General features: G+C 40.9%; 1 protein-coding gene across 3 annotated transcripts; it reads left to right on the top strand.

Moving 5' to 3' along the window:
* Nucleotides 1–963: 963 nt before the first annotated feature.
* chd2 (chromodomain helicase DNA binding protein 2) lies at nt 964–20,931 on the top strand. Of its 3 annotated transcripts, none has more exons than XM_073471964.1 (38): nt 964–1,122; nt 4,584–4,818; nt 5,946–6,032; nt 6,239–6,300; nt 6,692–6,820; nt 8,714–8,890; nt 9,021–9,160; nt 9,269–9,494; nt 9,580–9,680; nt 9,791–9,832; nt 9,937–10,115; nt 10,387–10,511; nt 10,611–10,827; nt 10,906–10,995; nt 11,111–11,301; nt 11,405–11,596; nt 11,721–11,883; nt 12,066–12,218; nt 13,096–13,167; nt 13,526–13,675; nt 13,766–13,914; nt 13,997–14,093; nt 14,183–14,275; nt 14,380–14,556; nt 14,697–14,866; nt 14,961–15,002; nt 15,124–15,263; nt 15,352–15,490; nt 15,609–15,759; nt 15,925–16,047; nt 16,163–16,285; nt 16,797–16,937; nt 17,122–17,238; nt 17,353–17,531; nt 17,623–17,722; nt 17,814–18,006; nt 18,650–18,896; nt 18,987–20,931. In XM_073471964.1, the coding sequence occupies exons 1-38, from the start codon at nt 1,061–1,063 to the stop codon at nt 19,270–19,272; spliced, it is 5,460 nt and encodes a 1,819-aa protein (XP_073328065.1). In that variant the 5' UTR covers nt 964–1,060; the 3' UTR covers nt 19,273–20,931. The 3 variants fall into 3 exon arrangements, with proteins under 3 accessions (XP_073328065.1, XP_073328063.1, XP_073328064.1); XM_073471962.1 differs by having other exon boundaries at nt 972–1,122; nt 11,408–11,596; XM_073471963.1 differs by lacking the exon at nt 6,692–6,820 and having other exon boundaries at nt 972–1,122.
* The last annotated feature ends 268 nt before the right edge of the window (nt 20,932–21,199 follow it).

Here is a 21,199-nt window from a genome sequence, read left to right as displayed (position 1 = left end):
TTTTATGTTGTGGAAAAGAAAGGCTTTTAATTTAAAGATTGTTGTCCTGGGGCTGAGAAAAATATGCAAGTTAATATAAAAGTACATTTTAAAACATAATAAAAGGGGTGGGACTTAAACATCACCTGAGTGTGGTGTAAATGGAAATAACGTCAATCAAAGGCAAAGCTTTCAGAGCTAGGAAGGAGCTCTAGATGGCGGCTGAGCCTTGGGAAGGGTGCCATGGGCTTTCGTCAGACCGTTTCTGTTGCCTGTTTTTCGGCGGAAAACGCTCGATTCTGATTAAAATCAAGGGATATACGCGTACGATCGGTGTTTTTACGGGAATTTAGGCGTTTTGTGTGGTTTTTGTGCTGATTTTTCGAGCCGAATGAGCCGTCTGTGCAGGGGAGTGCTTGTCGTTGTTTTCCATACTGGGCTCTGGCAGCCATGGCGCGCCTCCATTTTTAGTGTGCTGCTCGCGTCTGTCTCTCTGAGTCTCACTGTTAGATGAAGACTTTAAAGGCCTGCGAGCTTTTTGAAACAAGGCTCTTTTTGTAATTTATTGTTAAGTTATTATTTTTACGGTTTGTTATTTTTTATCCGAGTCGGATAAAAACCCTTGTGATAGAGCTGAAGTTGAATCTAATAGTTCATTTATAGGTTACCACCTTTTCTTCACTTTGAATTGGTCTGTTTACATTGTGTAGTGCATAATTTACTGGTTTTCTCAGCTTTAAATCTTATTTTTCTTACCCTTCATCTGATGACGCAGTTAGAATTAATTGCATGCGGCTTCATCCGTGGACTATATTGTAAGATTTAAGTTGGCTATTCTCCTTTTTGTATCGACACCTGTCATTTTCCTTCGCTTTATTTACATTTGCGATGTAAATAATGATCGTCAGCTCTGTCGATTTAATGCCTTTTTCCTGACTCGTGTCGCACCGCCTGGGCTTTAACTGCCACCTGAGCAAAGGCAGTCTTGTGGGACTTGTATGATAGTTCATGCTTCCTCCAACTTTTTGACAGTAAATACCAGGAGAAAAGATCACCTATCAGAGAATTACAGGATAATACGATGATGAAGAATAAAAGTAAAAAACAAGAGGATGAAGGATCGACTCAGAGCAATGCATCAAGGTATGATCCTTATACTTTTTTCCCCTTTTTCCATATCTGCCTTGATTGTTTACCTTGTCAAGCATGGTTGATCACCTGTGTATACATATGCGACGTGGTTTTTGTTGAAGTGCACCACTGTCATGAATGACCTTGCTATTGTTTAATAGCCACACCCTGATTTTCCTACCATTTCTTACACTCAATACTGAGGTTTCAGGCCCTGTGTTTTAGAGATCATTGCCCACAAGATGTGTGTGTTAGACCACAAGGAAAAGTGATTTGTCCTATTATGTTGCACATGATTTGTCACAAATGTTTGATGTCCAATCGCTATAAAGTAATATGACCTTGTCTTACTACTTGGTACTGCATTGCACCATTTTTACAACGTTGATGTTTGGTTTTTATTTATTTCAGAAACAATGTATTGCTTTGGTGTTCATTATGGTCAGCAATGTATCCAGCATTTTACAGGGGTTATATATAACATACTTTGTAGTTCTTTGACCTTAGTACAGTTTACATGTGGCTACAATTTTCATTTTTTATATCAATCTGTAATCTTTCATCAGGATCTGTCCTCATAGTTTTGACACAGTTTTCATGCTTAGTTATTTCTACTCATTGAAGCCCTTCATCTAAAAGATTTGAATATCTTGTTAAATAATTATGTCTTGTTTTTAGATGGATAGTAAAACTTAAAACTATTCCACTACTGAGTTATGTCAGTGGCCACCTGCTTATGTAACATAACCTTTTAACCTCCCCAGCTTTATATTTGTATCCAGGACAAGGTTGTTTTACTTTCTGTTCTGGGCCTTATTGCAATGGACAGTTTCATTTCAAATATTTCTCTTGACACAAAATGATTTTCTGTCTTATTACAGTTTTTTTAATGATTTTCTTGACTTATTACAGGTATTGAATGATTGTTTTCACTTGTCATGCAATATATTATATCTGTTGATATCCCATCACATATTTAATTATCCGACAAGTTTAAAAGGTACTTTTTGTATTGCTGAATTTCGGTTATAAGAAGATTGATATGTTGATGGAAGTATTTGATTTGAACATGTCTGATTATTGTGAATGTTGCAGCAAAAACAAAAAAAATCTTTTTAAACTATTCAAATCTGGCTTTATTTGTATTACTTACAAGGTAGATTATATTTAAAGGCCTGTTGCCAGGAGTCTTGACACTAATGTACAATATTTTTTTACAATATTGTCTGGTTTTCTTTTTATAAAGACAGTAAATGTATAATGAGAGCAATTGGGCAAGTGTGTATACATCATCCGCAGGTATCTGAATCTTCAAATACCAAAACGAGTGGAAACACCAGTCTATTTTGATCAATAAAGATTGTTTAAAAACTAATACCAGGTCATTTGCATGGTGTCAAAACAATTCAGAAACAACACAAGTGGCTTGCCATGTTCCTTTCTTTCTAAAAAAAAATATGTATTTTTTGCATAAAAGCCCTAATCAAGTTCTTACTATAATAACTGCTGCTATATTTCCACAACAAACAATGCAGCCTGATCCCATTAGACTGTTTTTAGATTAAGGCACAGGGGAGTTTGAATGCTAAATGCAGGTAATCTCCTCCAGCATTTTACTGACTGTTCACTGCAGCAGGTTACATCACACTTGTAGTTTTCTGTGTGATCTTGTGGCAGCCATTTTAGTGTTTTCAGCTGTGACTGAAATATACCCTCTGCTGCTGATGACAGCCTAACTTTTTTGTACTGATAGATGAGCACTGTGGGCATGCAGAGCAAGCAGGATGAGCAACAGAAAACATGGTGATTTCCTATAAAATGACATCTTACAAAAGTACCACATAGTGTACATGCTCTTCTGAGTCACAAAATGGCCCTTGCTTTGTGTGCCCAGCTTGCTCACTTATCTGTATTAAAACTCAGCTCAGAACTACATGGAGGAGGACCAGGAAGAGTTCAGACCCTGGAAAAAAGCCTCCACGCTGCACTGCTATAGGCTAGAATTCCACATAGCAACACGCCAGCCAATAACAATTCGAGTTTATTTTCATGCCCCGCCCACTTTTGACCTCACTTAAAGCGGAAGGAGCCATGCACATCCGAGTTAGGTCACTGAGACAGCTGAAAGTACAAGCTGTAATATCTACTTACAGAGTCATTGTATGCTATTTAACACCAGTTAAATTGTAAGTATTTATTCAAAACCAATAAATTAATGTTCCTCTTTAGTTTTATTCTCATAGTTGAATATATAAATGCCAGAATACAGAGACAGTAGTATGACAAATATAAATCCTTTTTTTAAAAGTACAGTAGGAGAGTTGTTCTTTATAACATTCAATATATGAAATGAGTATTTATTTTAACTTTGTAAGACACTAATGTATGTGTCTTTTGCAAGGCGATCCATATAAGGCAGTGAACCCTGCATATTTATTGTGAATGGGTATAACGCCCCCATGTGTCCAGACAAAGTATTGAATGCAGAAAAAGCCAGACAGAAAGGTCACAATACTAAGCTTGATGTTTTATGCACTGATGGCTCCTTATCACATCAATGTGCTGTCATAAGTGTCAGCTAATTTGTTTGATTTATACAAAACTGATGTATTTGCATCAAATTTGAATTTATTTGCAGGTCCCAAAACCATTTGAGGCTCCTTGTGTGCAGTGATACTAAGTTATTTGGACTTTTTTACTTTAACAGATAAAGTCCTTGAAATTTGGGGTTTGGACACAAGCGAAAGAAACATTTCCGTGACACAAAATAATGTTTAGTTTTCAAACATTTCTCTAATATTTTCTTTTTTTCATGTGAATTACTGAAAATGTTCAACTCTTCAGGCTTCTAAAAATCCCTCCAATGAAATAATCTGAGAAAAGAAATTAAATTGTTTTGTTAAACTGGACATAACTCGTGCTCAAATAAGGTCAGTCTTAAAATTCGTATACCTCCACAAAAACAATGGAGTTTAAGAGCATGAATGGGGCTACTTAGAATTTGGACAACTGCAAATTTACTGTCTTGTTCATTTATTCATGACCGTTGTATTACTGTCTGATTATATTACTGCCATGTCACAAGTAATTGCAGAGTAGCAGGCACGAATGATTTCAGTACTTACTTAATTACCGTTAAGCTCGGTTTTATTTAGTAGTGAAAGCTGATCTTAGGCTTTTCAAAATGCCTGTAAGAGGATTTGTGTGCCCTAGAGAGAATGAGGCTATTATAAGACTGTTCGCTAAGTAAGGAACATGCTGCATGATGTAATGAGGTATCTGTTCCACTCGGCTGACGATCACAACTTACTCGTGCCATCGAGCTCTCTGTTTCTCCTTGTCCCAGTGACAGTGTGTGCACTTTGAGGTTAATTTTAAGATGCCATGTCGTTGTCGGGTGCGCAGAGTTATGTAACCATATACGTATGCCCTGCAAAAAATCGAAAACAATGAACATGTTCTTGTTCCTGTAGCAATTCAGCTTCAGAAGAGTCCAACCACTCTGCATCGGAGTCGGGAAGTCAGTCAGAGAGCGAGCATGGCAGCGAGAGGAGGAGATCCCACAACTCCGAGTCGAACAGCTCCTCGGAGTCAGAGAGTCACTCAGGGTCAGGGAGCGAGTCCACCGAGTCCAAATCACAGCAAACCACATCAGAAGTCAAAGACAAGCCAGTTAGAAAGAAGGAGCGTCTGGCAGATGTGAAGAAGGTAAAGGTGACTGAGCCTTAGAGAGGAGCTTCTGTGGTGACTTACTGTTTGTAAAGCAGATTAAGGTTCCTGTCCTCTGATAATGGAGATTGAGTTAACTTTGCTTCTCTAATCACGCTCTAAATGTGATTATAGGGGTTTGACATGCAGGACAGTTGCTTAACTTCAGTGAAGTTTTATTTTAGCCATATTGTCTTTTTTGCCCACGTTAGACTTAAGCTGTGTCCCAGTTCAGTCTTACTTAATAACTAAAAGCAGGTTTTGAGTAGGTAGAGTGTTCACGTATAATGTTGTCAAAAATGACGACATATATATATACTGATTCTCAATATTTGAAACATTTTCAATACTTGTTTCCCACAGTAGTGATACAGTTCTACCAACTGCACATTCTCGCTCCCTCTTCTCTCTGACAGCAGTTGACATGCACTACGTCCCACTCTTTTGATTATGGTTAACACACAGTACACAAGCCATTCTAACATTGTATGCCCTCGTTGCCTTCAGTGTTTCCAGTATCATGACGACACTCGTTCACATTGAAAAAAAAAACTATACTCAACATAGTGAGTATGTATACTAGAAAACACCCTTAAAGGTGCTGTTGATGTGCACTATTGTACCACAATGCAATAAACAAAGGAAACGGAGGCATTACTCGGCTAAGATGAGGTGATGGTATAAAACAGAACATAACATGCTAAGAACATAAACGGTAGACTATGACAACTACCATGCAGCCCAATAGAGTAAAAGCAGTTGGTAAAATAATCGAATAACCCCCATAAATCAATGATTTTAACACTTAAAATACAACTTTAATTTTTCATTTTTCTGGCAAAAGTACCAAGAAATCCCTAGTTATTGCTTCTAAATTGTAAATTTCCACTTTTCTCTCATTAATATAGATGTAAATTTAAAATCTTTGGGTTTGGGACTGTTGGACAAAGTAAGACATTTAAAAATGTCACCTTGAGCAGCAGGTCATGGCTAATGAAATAATAACAAGTTGCTGTCCAACAGATGGTGTACACATTAAAATGTATAATGGAATTGAGACACATTATATTTCTATATTGGTTCAGATAATCAGCGACTCTGTAATAGCAGTTGGTCTCTGTTTACAGATGTGGGAGGAACATCCAGATGTGTACGGGGTCAGGAGGTCAAATCGCAGCAGACAGGAGCCAGCTCGTTTGAACATCGGAGCTGGGGTAAGCAGACGGACAAAGAAACAATAAAGGCCAGCGATACTAATATGTGGCATGGCCGCGCTCTGCAGTCATTGCCACTGACATGAGCTCTTCTAAACAAGGCAATTGTGCCATCTAGTGGGCGTTTTAAAGAAGTGCTGCAGTGTTTCCTATGACAACAAAGCTCCTGCTGAAATGTGTGTTGGCTGTGCTGACTGTATTTGCAGGGTAGCAGTGACTCTGAGGGTGAAAGTCCCAAGAGGAAAACATCACGAGCCAAGAAAAAAGAGTAAGTATGATGACAGTGAACATTTGTATTATTATTAATTTATATGAGACACTTTTGTTAGCAAGATTTTTATGATTTAAGACTTGATCCATACTGTAGTTTTGCACTGTTCATGTCTGTTTTTGTCATTGTGGTGCCAGTCTGTGATCATATTGTGATTCTTATCATTTTGTGTAACTGGGTATCTGTTTGCTCTAATTGGCTCAGTTAGCTTCAGTCAGCCAGGTGATGTTGTACAATTACATCAAATTTGATTGGTCGGATCAGCGGCTTATCCCTGATCAGATTGGGTTTTGGTGAACACCCTATGGCCAGCATTTCATGAAATTTGAAATTGGTTATCGCAGTGGTTGGCCTTGAGGGTGAACTTGTGGCATTTCTTTGTTGTAAGAAATATCTGGAATGATGATGACTCAAATGATGAAGAGGAGGAGGAGGAGGAGGAGGAGGAGGCTTCCGACATTTCAGACAGTGAGCAGGAAGAGAAAAAAGTTAGATCCAGACGACTTCCTGCTAGAAGGTAAGAGTGTAGCAAAGCCTGGCCATCAGACAGCTACCCACTGCTCATTTAAATATCATTCCATATTGTGTGAACAGCTGTTTGATTACATTTTATTTTCTCTTTTACTTTGGTGTGAAGTTTAGACATGATGTACATGCTGTAATCTGAAAGTTTAGACTATAAAACATATACAATTTTAATTTAATCTAATCATAAAACATGATACAAATACTGTACTGATGTACGGAAGCCCTAAAGGGCCATGCATTCATCCATTTTATTTCCTCCGTTTTCCCGTGATAACAAGTTAATTTCATTTGTTTTCTCGAGATCTCGAGTTATTATCTCGAAATAACAACTGCTGTTTTCCCAAGAAAACAGGATCATTTTTCTCGAGATCTCGAGATAACAAAACTTTGTTTTCCCGAGATAACGATGTAATTAATTCAAGATCTTGAGAAAACAAAACAATAGTGTATATTAAATCATTGCAGGAAACATCATTCAGTGTAGCAATGTCAGAGGAGCAGGAGCGTATTGATTACCATGTCACATATCTTTTCAATCAAGGCCTGACACAGGCTGAAATAGCATTATGCCTTGCTATTACAGATGATATACACATTAGTGTGCGTAATCTAAAAAGACGGTTAGCAAGGCTTCAGCTATATCAGCGGCGCAATCTAAGTGAGCCTGATGTCGTTGTTAACTACATAGCTGACCAGCTGCAAGGTCCCGGGCGTCTCCATAATCTCAGGCCTATCGTATCACAGTCATTATCTCGAGATCTCAAATTAATTATATCGTTATCTCGCGAAAACAAAGTTTCGTTATCTTGAGATCTCGAGAAAATTATCCTGTTATCTCGGGAAAACGGCAGTTGTTATTTCGAGATGATAACTCGAGATCTCGAGAAAACAAATGAAATAAATAAAGGAAGGAGGAAATAAAATGTATGAATGCATGGCCCTTTAGGGCTTTCATATTGATGTTGCTTCCTTAAAGGTGCAACATTTAAGAGTTTAGAATTGGTGTAAAACATAAAAAAATATATATATATAATTTATTTTTCTATTTTAGATTTTTGACATCTTGTGTTTTTTGCGGAGATATCTACTGAAGAAGCAATATTCCGATAGTATAGCTGAGGGCTTATAGAGGTGGGCACTGATGATGCAACACTGGGCTGATGATACCTGACTTCTTGCTCCGCTCCTGCCTAATGGCTCTTCTACACCCGCCTTTTCTGCGTCATTCCCCGAAAACCATTTTAAATCACTTCGATACTAGGCGTAGAAACTTTGGCACCTCACAATCTGATTCTAATGCAGAGGGCTGAGATGTACTCAAAAAACGACTGACAATGCATCTTGACGCATCAAAATTTGAAATCCTTGAAATGCTTTTTTATCAGTTATTATCGTACTTTGTTACGTACGGCAGTTTCACCGAGCACGGGAAATATCACCTTTTGCATCATTCTAGTCGTTTCCCCAGTGACCTCACCAGGAATCGCGTGGATACATGATGTATTTTTTCTCTGTGTGTTAAAACACAGCGTATCTGTAATGATCCATGAGTTAAATAAACAGATGAATTTAAGTCCGTTATTTTATCAAAACTCAAGCAGTAGCCTAGCATAAACATGCCGTACGCGTAATATTTCCCTTACATTTCACCATCCAATCGATTTAGCTGTAAGGAAATTACATCCTGATCTTACAAAATTGTTACAGGCGATCATAATGTCGAGAATTGGGTTTTAAATGTCCGATTCTTAATTTCTGTTTAAAGACATAATCTTTGAAGAGAGAATCGCGATGCATCTAAGAATCGATCAAAAACTTTCAAAACCCTTTAAAACGTTCAAAGGTTTTTTTGAGTTTATGTGCTTAACTGTGTGTTTTACAGACCTCAAACCAAATCAACAGCCAAAAAGCAGCTGGCACAAAAAGGGAGGAAGTCCAGGAAACAGGACTCATCTAACGAAGAAGATGACGATGAGGAGGAAGACGATGAGGATGATGATGATGAGGATGACACTCCAAAGAGACAGACTCGAAGACGGGGCGCAACAAAAGTCAAAAGGTGCGTTTCTGAGCGCTGAGATTTTGAACTCAGGACTGTTTTCCATTACAACAGGCATTAAAAAAGCTACCTTTGTAAATGCACAGTTTTCATATCGATACTACCTGTTTCCTCTTCTTTCGTTTCACAGTTATAAAGAGGACCAACATGACTTTGAAACAGACTCTGATGACCTGATTGAAATGACAGGGGATGCAGGTGAGGAGCAGCAGGATGATGACAGTGAGACCATCGAGAGGGTTATGGACACCAGGACAGCCAAAAAAGGAGGTGATGCATTTTCACTTGTGTCCTACTATTTTTGAAAACCAAGTTGCTTCTAATCAAAATAGTTGCCTTGTGCATACAGTCTAAAAGTAGTTTATCTTGCTCTTCTAGCCAATGGTGCTTCCACCACTGTTTATGCCGTGGAGGAAAACGGGGACCCGAATGAAGGCTTTGACCCCGAGAACGATGAAGGCGAGGTTCAGTATTTGATCAAGTGGAAGGGCTGGTCCTACATCCACAACACATGGGAGAGCATGGACTCTCTGACGCAGCAAAAGGTCAAGGGACTAAAGAAAATGGACAACTACAAAAAGAAGCACGAAGAGCTAAATTCATGGTGAAAATCTTTGTCTTTTCATCAAAAGTGTCTTTGTTACACTTTTTCCGAGCATTTTCACCATTTATTCTGTCCTTGTTTGTAGGTTGAGGAAGGCGTCCCCTGAGGATGTAGAGTTTCATAACTGCCAACAGGAGCTCACTTTTGACTTGAGCAAGCAGTTTCAGTTTGTGGAGCGTGTTATCGGTAAGAATTCATCATCAGATGTAGCTGCCTTTGTCTGGTTGTGCAGCAGATATTTAGTTTAAATATACTGCGTACTGCACTCGTACTAAAAGGAATTTTATTATTTTCAGCTACAAGAACAGGGAAGACACAAGGGCCCTCTGACTTCCCCTGTAAGTCCTTTATCAAAATTCTCACCATCATTCCTAACTTCTGTCTTTTTTAATGGTCTCCTGTGTTGTACAGTTGTATAACAACTTTCCTGCTTTTCAAACAGCTCATAGTCACAAGATACCATCCTCTAACGAGCCAGAGTATCTATGCAAGTGGATGGGCCTACCCTACTCGGAGTGCAGCTGGGAAGACGGAGCTTTGGTTAGGAAGAAGTTTCAGTCCTGCATCGACAGCTTCACGCACCGAAACTCCTGTAAAACGGTTCCCTCTAAAGACTGTAAGGTAAGAGTTTAATCGGGGCTCTACGCTTACTTTTTCTACGAATGGCACTGGTGTTGCTTACTGAATTGAGAAGTACTTGCACAGTCTCACTGCCTCCACAAATGGTCGCAAATGCAGCTAAATAATTGCAGTCTGGAACTCTGCAAATAGAAATGACCCGATGTGGTTTCATTTTCTGATTTATTTTTGAATTGCTTTTTCAAAACATATTTCAGATGGTTATGTTTTTCTCCACGTAACTAAAGAAACGTGTTCCTAACTATCATTTCAGGTGTTAAAGCAAAGACCAAGGTTTGTTGCTCTAAAGAAACAACCATCTTATATTGGAGATGAGAGCCTTCAGCTGAGAGATTATCAGCTGGATGGGTTGAACTGGTTGGCTCACTCCTGGTGCAGGTAAATAAATGGATTCATGTTGGTTTTGATGACCTCAGTTGAAAAATAACACATAGAAAGTCGCTGAAACCATAGTGTTTTCTTATTCTTCGTCCTTAGGTGCAACAGTGTTATCCTAGCTGATGAGATGGGGCTCGGAAAGACGATCCAGACCATCTCCTTCCTGTCCTACCTGTTTCACCAGCATCAGCTGTACGGGCCCTTCTTAGTGGTGGTGCCACTGTCCACGCTCACCTCCTGGCAGAGGGAGTTTGACACCTGGGCCCCAGACATGAACGTGGTGGTCTACCTCGGTGACGTCATGAGCAGGAAAACGGTAGGTTGAATCTGCAGGTGTGTTTTCTCTCACTGAGTCGGTGACATAAACTTACACCGATGCTTTTGTTTTATTTAGATCCGCGACTACGAGTGGGTGAACCATCAAACGAAGAGAATCCGTTTCAATGCATTATTAACCACTTACGAAATTCTACTTAAAGACAAGGTAGGTGCAATTATCAGAATTTCTTACGGTTTTGTTTAGGTTTTATTCCACAGTGTGTCTGTGCATGAAGAGAATCAATCACTTTGGATTACAAGGATTTAACATTTATCTCCAGGGGGTGCTTGGGAACATCAACTGGGCCTTCCTGGGTGTTGATGAAGCTCACAGGCTGAAGAATGATGATTCTCTGCTGTATAAAACATTAATGGAGTTCAGGTCCAACCACAGACTACTCATTACTGGCACTCCGCTGCAGAACTCCCTCAAAGAGCTCTGGTCACTGCTGCACTTCCTCATGCCTGACAAGTATGTCCTGGTTTAGACATTTAATATGATGCTGAGCAAAAAAGGGAAAATGCCATCAGTTTCAGATATGAGGGCCTTTTTTTTTTATCTTCGTCGAGAACAGCAGGTTTCGTTCCTGGGAGGATTTTGAGGATGAACACGGGAAGGGAAGGGAAAATGGTTATCAGAGTCTTCACAAAGTCCTCGAGCCCTTCCTTCTGCGACGTGTCAAGAAAGATGTGGAAAAATCTCTCCCTGCCAAGGTGGAACAGATCCTCCGTGTAGACATGACTGCACAGCAGAAACAATTCTACAAGTACGGTTTTATGTCTGTCTTTCGCAACCCTTTCTTTTATTGCTCCTGTGCTTCACACAAACCTCTGGTACGGTAGCTGCACTCCTCCTCTACATTAACTTAATTTGTTCCTAAACATTTCCAGGTGGATTTTAACGAGGAATTACAAAGCTCTTTCCAAAGGCACCCGAGGCAGCTCCTCCGGCTTCCTGAACATCGTTATGGAGCTCAAAAAGTGCTGCAACCACAGTTTCCTCATTAAACAGCCTGAGGATGGTGAATGTGAAACACAAGCGGAACACCTGCAGGTGAGTCTCCTCTTGAACTCTTCTTTGGCTCCCAGCAACACCTCAGGATAGCTGCGCTCTGCAGAGGAAACTAGTTGTGACATAATAAAGATGAAAACACGAGTCGCAACAGAGGGCTCAGTGCTTATTTATTTTTCATGAATCCTCTGTTGTGTTCAAACTCTAACTCTTGTTCGTTACAGGGTGTAGTGAGGGGCAGCGGGAAGCTGGTGCTGCTGGACAAGTTGCTGACCAGACTGAGAGAAAGAGGCAACCGGGTGCTGATCTTCTCCCAGATGGTCCGGATGTTGGACATCCTGGCTGAATACCTCACCAAGAATCGCTACCCATTCCAGGTAAGATTGCAAATTTTTAAATTCTGCTTTTCTGCTAGCCCTTTACATTTTAAACAACCTACTGTGTCCGAGCAACAGATATTAGTTATGTACCATAACTCTCTAAGGCTGTCACTAATGGGTTCATCCCATGCTTATGTTACAATACATACCAAATTACCTCGTAATGCTAAAGGCGAAACAGAATGTGGGACTGTCTGGCACCCACAGATAGACACCTATATTTCAGGAGAAATCAATAAACAGGCAGTACTCTGCCCATCACAGTACATCATGTGTGTCTGACTGTATAGTGCCTGATATTCACCACGAGGAAGCCATAGAAAAACAAGAGACATCCCATAGATTAGAATAGACATCACACAGAAACAAATGAATAAGCAGAGGGAGTATTAAAATAATAAAAGGAAATTAAAAAAACATTCTCTTTAAAATCAAGCATTTTAAGACACAAGTGGAAAGTTTTATAAACTTATTATTTTTTATTTTTGACCCATAAATCAGTTTTTACTCTCGTTTGTCATTGTTGTTTACAGTGACGGGGCGTTTTGAGGTCCTTGCATTGGGCGGGTTAGACACTGATCAGGCTCAGATGTCACTTGTTGTTGCAAACATACTCGGACAGGCTCAGACTTCATGTGGTTATTTATATCAACAAGTTATTTGCTGCTGCAGACCAGCTGAACTCTTGCAAGTCACTCGACCTGGGTTTTTGCTGACTTGTTCTTCGGTGCAGACTGTTGTGATCGGTCTAAGCATATAGACTGGGGGACTGCTATGGCATGTAAAGCAGAGTGATGCCAAGGTTACAGCTGATGGCTGCCCAGGAAATCTTCAGAGGTTGATAATCGTCTCTGTTTGGCTCTCCCCTCTTCAGCGGCTGGATGGTTCCATAAAGGGAGAAATCCGAAAGCAGGCGCTTGACCACTTCAATGCAGAAGGCTCAGAGGTGTGTGAACAAAGTCTGAAGTCTAATTTGGCTGACATTTTATAATTAAGCTGCAGTAAATAAGATCTTTTAGTTTATTATTAGTCTTTTTAAGTAATGCATTTACTGTCAAATGCACATATCCAGATAATGACTGCTTTAAACACACATATTGTACATTTTTGCTTGTTTTTTGGACTACTAAAGTTAGAAGAAAAATGTATTTGATGAATGGTGCAAAGATAGATCAAAAGTTTATTTCAAATTTGATTAATCTCTCTTCTTTGTTTGTACTTTTCTTAACGCAAGACACATTTACAAATGTCGGTGTGTGAATTGTTGGATCAGATCTGTATTAAGAGTTTCATCTGTTTTCTAGGACTTCTGCTTCCTGTTGTCAACCAGAGCCGGAGGTTTAGGGATCAACTTGGCCTCAGCAGACACTGTAGTCATCTTCGACTCTGACTGGAACCCTCAGAACGACCTGCAGGCCCAAGCCAGGGCTCACAGGATCGGCCAGAAGAAACAGGTAACCCACGACTGAAACAGATGACTTTCACCCCCTACAGATTATCTTATAGAGCGTAAGAAAATTAACATCAGCGCTTCGTCTTCATAGGTGAATATTTATCGACTGGTCACCAAGGGAACGGTGGAGGAGGACATCATCGAGAGGGCGAAGAAGAAGATGGTTCTGGACCATCTCGTCATTCAGAGAATGGACACCACTGGTCGAACTGTACTGGACAGCAACTCAAGGAACACAAAGTAAGATGTCAGAAATAAGCTGTGGGTTTTTTTTCTGATAGATTCTATTTCATTCTGTGTTTAACGCTGATTTCTGTTTCAGTTCAAACCCTTTCAATAAAGAAGAACTGACTGCCATCCTCAAGTTTGGTGCAGAGGAGCTTTTCAAAGAGCCAGAAGGAGAAGAGTCTGAACCACAGGTATTACAACAGCTAATTATCTTCTGTGCATTAAAAATACATGTGTTACATGTTTGTAAAATTAAACCAGAATTTCTTTGTTTCTGCAGGAGATGGACATTGAGGAGATCCTAAGGTTGGCTGAAACAAGAGAAAGTGATCAAGGCTCAAGCGCTACAGATGAACTTCTGTCTCAGTTTAAGGTACCATTAAGTTGTTACTATTTTGCACTGTACCACAGTCAGGCGTCCATCTCTTTCAGCATCTTATGATATCCCTTCTTTCTCTTCTCTGCGTGTTGCTGCAGGTGGCCAATTTCTCCAGCATGGAAGAGAGCACTCCCTCAGAGTTTGAGGGGAAGTCCATTCGCGAATGGGACGACATCATCCCTGAAGAGCAGCGCAAAAAAATTGAGGAGGAGGAGAAGCAGCGGGAAATGGAGGACATCTTCATGCTGCCCAGAAGCAGGAGCTCTAACAAGAGGGTAAGAGGATAGGAAAAACGGTTGTTTGGATTCTCTGTTAACTGTTGCAGTGAGCTGTGAGAAACATACTCTAAAATGCTTTTTGTGTTCAAGCAGCTCCTTAGCTTTTGAATCCGGTGATAAAGTGTTGCTCTTTTCAGGCTCAGGCCAACGACAGTGATAGCGACGTGGGCTCTAAGCTGAAGCACCGCTCCTCAGGCTCTGACAGCGAGACCGATGATAGCGATGATGACAAGAAGCCGAAAAAGAGAGGCAGACCGAGAGCCCGCAAAAACAACGTGGAGGGTTTCACTGATGCTGAAATACGCAGGTAACACATTTAGTGAGCATTTGTTTTCTGTTTTTTTTCTGTGAATCCTTTCGTGAAAACAATTAAAATGTGTTCATTTTAATATCTTAAACAGGTTCATTAAGGCCTACAAGAAATTTGGATCTCCACTTGAAAGGTAGGCAGAGTAACTGATACCACAGTCTGTATACTGTATGTCTGCATCATGAAATTGGTAAAGTTTGAGCAGTTAAGTTCTCAAACACACAGTGCAGTCAGGTGCTCTGTTCTGTATCCAGGTTGGAGGGCATCGCCCGAGACTCCGAGCTGGTTGACAAATCCATCGCAGACCTGAAGAGACTCGGTGAACTGATTCATACTAGTTGTGTGGCTGCAGTACAGGAACACGAGGAGCACCTTAAAGAGAACCCAGTTGAAGGTACTGTTAGTTTTTTAGAGTTTTTTAGAGTTCCTTGAAATCAAATCATTTTCCAGGCCCCTAAAAATGACACATGTTAATATCCCAGCCAAAGGTCCTGGGAAACGGCGAGGAATCAACATCAAGATCTCAGGAGTGCAGGTCAACGCCAAGTCCATCATCCAGCATGAGGAAGAGTTTGAGCCTCTGCACAAAGCTGTGCCCGTCAACCCTGCTGAGAGAAATAAGTAAGATACCACTGCAGATGTAAGAAGGAGCACAGGCTTAGTGTTGTGTTCAAGATAAGATGTTGAGAAAGTGCATCTGTGCTGCAGATTAAATATGGCAAGTCTCTGTTTCCCACAGGTTCAAGCTGACGTGCAGGGTCAAGGTAGCCCACTTTGATGTCGACTGGGACCTGCAGGATGACATTCAGCTCTTGCTTGGTATTTACGAGCATGGCTTTGGCAACTGGGATCTGATCAAGACGGATCCTGACCTTAAACTCGCTGATAAGGTAAATGTCTACCTTTTGGCACTAAGTTGGAGAGGGTACTTGTATAAATAAAAAGGCATTCACTCACTTGTGAATTTGGACTAAAACTCGCCTGTTAAGATATTGTAAAAGCTTTGAAAAATAGCTTTACAAGTCAGGAGTCTTACATCGATTCCTTCTGGACAGATTCTCCCAGACGATCCAAGCAAGAAGCCTCAGGGCAAGCAACTACAGGCAAGAGCCGAGTATCTCCTCAAGCTGCTGAAAAAAGAACAAGACAGCAGCGATGTGTCTAAAACAGGGGAAGAGGTATGCTGCTCTTAATCTCTGAGTAACTTGTCTGCACTGTTTTCACCACATGAAGTTTGCCTTTGATCTGCACTACCCACCGTCCACACAACTCATCCAGTCTCTCCCTCTAAAGGTCAAAGTGAAGAAGAGGAAGCCGCGGGCGAAGAAGGAGAACAAGATCCTCAAGGATGAGCAGGGCAACGACATCTCCTCCCCCCGCCTGTCGGACAACCCGTCGGAGGAGGGCGAGGTCAAGGTCAGTCATGAGATCACCACTAATGTGTCACCTGTTAGTCCGTAGGGGGCATGTTATGCTTCATTGTCGAGGTCTCCTGCTGCCTACATGATGTTTTTATGTGCAGGGTCTTGTTGTAGCTGATGTGCTCTTCCTAAAAACTTTTTCTACAAATAGTGACTGTAATTTGTTTTGTCGCCAAGTGTTTGTTGAGAAATTTGATTTTGCAACCTAGCAAAACACACAACAAACCTCGTCCTTAATGCCGTTACTGAACAGGACTTGTTGACAGAGAATATAAACAGAGTTACTTCTGATATATTAAATGCACTCATGGCCTGTCGGTGGGCCACATTTCCATCTCGTATTGCAGAGCTGTTCCAAGCGACCGTAACAAAGAGATGTAATTCAGCTTTTTGTTTTAGATGATCACAGTCATGGTGCATTTGATTAGAGTGCACAACACTTGTCCTCTCCTGCTGTATAACCTTCTGTTGTTTAATTTGCGTTGTCTTTTCTCGTGTTCGAGCAGGACGATGGAACGGAGAAGTCCCCCGCCAAGAAAAGACAAAAGAAAAAGGACAACAAAGAGAACAAAGAAAAACAGGGAACCCCTAAAAAGGAGAAAGATGGGGACAAAGAAAAGAAGGGTGCCAAGCCCAGAAAAGAAAAGGTATTTCAACAAAATATTCATCGTCTTATTTTATAATTTATCCTTATTAGACTCTCATCTTAGCACTAAAATGCAACATGTGGCTACAAGAGCGCAGCTAAAATGTCGTTCCCCATCTTGTAAATACTCTATTAAATGTATGAATTGCGAATGTGGGTTAATTGTCTTGATTTTCGTCTTTCAGGCTAAAGGAGCCAAAGGGAAGAAGACTCAAGGTCCAGTCCACATCACAGCTGGGTCTGACCCCGTCCCCATCGAAGGAAAGGAGGACGATGAACTCGACCAGGAGACTTTCAGTATTGTGAGTTTCTTCTTTAGCTCTCCTGCAAAGATAATGCAGTTGAGTTTAATAAGTGTCAGAGTTGCGGGTCAGCAGATAATTACAATAATATTGTTAATTTGTTCGTGTGTGTAGTGTAAGGAGCGCATGAGGCCGGTGAAAAAGGCCCTGAAGCAGCTGGATAAACCAGATGAGGGTCTGTCCGACCAGGAGCAGCTCCAGCACACTCGCACATGCCTACTGAAGATTGGAGACCGAATCACAGAGTGCCTTAAAGCCTACAGTGACCCCGAACATGTCAAAATATGGCGACGGTAAGATGACTAGATATTACCTTTGTTAATTCCGTGATCATGCTCACCTGTTCCACTCAGCTAATGGTTATTTTGTGCCCTTTTCCCACAGAAACCTCTGGATATTTGTGTCTAAGTTTACAGAGTTTGGTGCCAGGAAGCTTCACAAGCTTTACAAAATGGCACAGAAGAAGCGATCACATGAAGAAGAGGCAAGTGTTACTATTTCTAGCTGTTGACACTCTGCTTTTCCAAGTGTTAGGAATCACTAATGCTAAAAGCAATATCCTGTGACATTTCCAGAAGGAGCAGAAGAAGAAGGATGATCCTGCAGGGAGGGTCAAAACCTTCAGACCGGAGCCGTCTGGTTCCAGTCGAGACTCCACGGGTACTCAGCCGTCCTCCAAATCTGGACCTCACTCGAACCAGCCGGGCTCCCACGGACACCACAGAGAACAGTACAACGCGGCTAACAAGCGGCACTTTGGCAACGATGGTAGGTGCAAAAAAGGGTTATTTTAGTTTAAAGCACAGGCAGCGTGAGCATTAGTGAGCTTTAGGCTTTGTCCATGCAAAATTATTATTTACCCTTCACAGACAAGAGCACCTTGGCCTTTCATTCAATGCAGATTTCTCACAATTCCTGTTTGTGTGTATCCATGAGGACATGTAAAACTGTCTGATGTCATCATCACCTCAATTCATGATGTTTTGTGTAATGATCCTGTGCCTGAAACAACAACAATGGCAGACTACTGTTTGTTTAGGTTTGGTTAGCAGCGCAAGGTCTAATTACAACTTAACGTAAAACCCACATTTTCAGAATGTTCTTCTCTAGTGTTTGACGTAACGTTGAATGAGACTTTATCACCACCTACTGGTCAGGCATGCTTGTTTGAGCACTTGGAATCGTGTACAGAGAGATTTTGTAAAATGAAGGTGTAAAATGGTGGAGAAAAATGTGTGTGGACAAGGCCTGAGATGCTAAGCTATGCCTAGCTATGCTATGCTAAGCTAACTGTGTCTTGCCTGTACCTTTACCAATATATTGAACTATTCCTTTAATTGAAGCTACTTAATTACGCTCTTCCACAATAACAGAACATCTTTTAACATCAGTTTGACATGTTTGATTGCAGATAGGGGAGACTGGCAGAGGGACCGTAAATACAATTACCCAGGTAACAGCAACCAGTCGTGGCAGGGAGACCGACATCATCCCTATGACCCACATCGCTACAAGGAGCACTACAACGATCGACGCTCACATGGAGACCCGTACCGCAGCTCAGGCAGTTACCGCAACAACAGCTCCCCTCGCAAAAGGTCGTACGACCAGTACAGCAACGACCGGGACCACAGGGGTCACAGACCCTACTACGACAGGTGAGTTACTCAAACCTCATCACTTGTTTTAGTTTTTTGTTGAAATATCAGGTACCTAAATATAAATGTAATATACGAATGATATTTCAGGCATCCAGACCCCAAAAGAAGACGTGGTGATGAGTTCCATCCCAACTACCACCAGGGAAGAGAAGGCCCTCTTCAGGACTTCAGGAGGATGCCCGATCACAGGCCAGCAGGTCCACCTGGGCCCGAGCACTACAGCCGGCCCTTCCACCCTGACAAACCTCCTCCGCTGCTGGACCCTCGCTCCCCGCAGGCTCAGAAGTCTCCCCAGGACTCTCGCTCTCCCCCCGAGCGGCCCGCAGATGCGAACGCCGCGGCAGATCCGAACTGGAACAACAGGAAAACATAAAGGACGCCAGTGCTGGCTCAGAAAACTGATCCGTGTATTTTGTCCAGGGTCAAAGCCACATGCTGCTGATGGACAAGTGTGGACTCACCAATCATAAGCTCGCAGTTGGAAAGGGAATCAACCTGTACCTTCTTTACCAGCAAAACTGTTTTGCTCTTTTCCCCCCGTGACTGTGGCTGTGAATGATTTGTGCCCTGAAGGAAGAAGTTGGTTTTCCTCCTGTCATCTCCATGATGAACACAAACAAAAACTAAGATAAGCATCTTTATTTAAAACGAATTGACTCGATCAGTGACTAAGACTGAGTGGAATGCTGATGGATGCTTAGTCCCATGGACTATTATCTTAAGTGACTTTAGGATACATGAACTGATGACTGATCTCAATCCTAGAAGTGCCTGAAGGTTTTGGCCTTTCTGAATGGTAAATGTATGGGATCATTCCCAGAGGACGCATGTCATGGACATTATTTTTTTTTTTTTTGTGTTTAGCTTTAAGTCTTTAAAATGATGTCATTTAGAATATTTCAGTACAAACGAATGTGTTATGTGTTATCATGTGCACCTTTCAAAAATGTTTAATCTTGAACATGTAGCTGAGCTGAATCGTCAGTATGGCTGTGTGGCGTGACGGGGGCGGCCTAATTCTTTTGATTGTGAATGATCAATGAAGCCAGTATGCTTCCTCCAAGCACTCGACACACAGTTAGAGAAGGTTTTAGCTAATTCAGTTTCCTCCACGTGTACAGATAATCATTACTTCTGTAATTGTGTAGCGACATAAATCATTGCGGTCCTCTTGCTTTGTTCACTTTAACCACTGTTCGTCTTCGTAGTTGATGAATTCGAAGCTTCTTAAGCAGTATTTATTGCAACAACTTGTGCAAAAGGTTCATAACACTAAGACTTAGAGAAATCTCCTTTATTTTTGCCTCTCAGTATTATGCTGGATAAGAATGGTACTTCAGTGTAGTTTCAGTAATTCACCCATTCCTCCTCCTGTATGTAAGTACTCAATTATGTCCCAAAATACTATGTGTTAAAAAAACGTTTTCTTTCCTAATCTATGGTTTGGCAGTATGTCTGACCCACAGACTTGGTAGGTTGTTCAAGGGTTATCAGGAAGTTGCTAATGCCATTTTATTGTGTTTATTACCTTTGGTCACTCCTTTCCTGTGCCAAATCTGGTTCTGCTCTGGCCCTCAATTGTTTTTGTTTTTTTATGCTTCTCCATTTGTGCCTTATTTATGTGTGTATTATCATGCTGTATATTGGTCCATGGACAGTACTAGGGGCCGAACACAGGCAGGATGTGTAGTATTACAGCCACATTTTAAGGAAAAATGAAAAGAAAAACATGACGGGACCATGTATTGTGGTAATCATCATGTGGTTTCCAAAAGAGTTGATGATTTGAGGGGAAAATATAAACATTAATATACAGAACGAATCGTGTGTGTTTCGTCTGGGGCACTTAACCAACCTGTTACAGTGAACAGCCAGCACATCTTTTCTTCCACGTTAAGCAAGCTACGGTTCCTGTATCATATGTTCTTTAAGAAAGTCTAAATAATTTATATTTGTGACAAAACCACTCTTCATGAGAAACGTGCTGTACATATGTTTGGACATATGTAATAAACTTTGTTACACAATGAAAGACGTGTCCTCTTTCATCTCCCGATGGTGGCTGACTTGATTAAAATATACCTGATGAGTGCATTTTACTATCTCAATTACATCATATGTTCTCAGGAAAGATGCTCAAAATCATAAGAATTCTTATGATTAATAAGAGCTGCATTCAAATTATCTTATTTAATCATTGTGGAAAAGGCTATGTAGTATGTATGTGGTCCTGTGCATAGAGAGAGAAGTTTTATGTAGGAATATGGTGATTATAGTGAGATAGGTTAATATACATTTTT

Source organism: Pagrus major, chromosome 8 (assembly GCF_040436345.1).
Source record: "Pagrus major chromosome 8, Pma_NU_1.0".
Classification (NCBI taxonomy): domain Eukaryota; kingdom Metazoa; phylum Chordata; class Actinopteri; order Spariformes; family Sparidae; genus Pagrus; species Pagrus major.
The sequence above is the reverse complement of the archived record's forward strand: the minus strand, read 5'-3'. Positions and strand labels throughout refer to the sequence as shown.

Excerpts from the sequence above, each read along its gene's own strand:
- chd2 (XM_073471964.1), top strand. The coding sequence starts at position 1,061 with ATGATGAAGAATAAAAGTAAAAAACAAGAGGATGAAGGATCGACTCAG. Across the intron at positions 14,867-14,960 it reads ACTGATGCTGAAATACGCAG|GTTCATTAAGGCCTACAAGA; the intron begins GTAACACATTTA and ends TATCTTAAACAG. Across the intron at positions 17,723-17,813 it reads AGCGATCACATGAAGAAGAG|AAGGAGCAGAAGAAGAAGGA; the intron begins GCAAGTGTTACT and ends TGACATTTCCAG.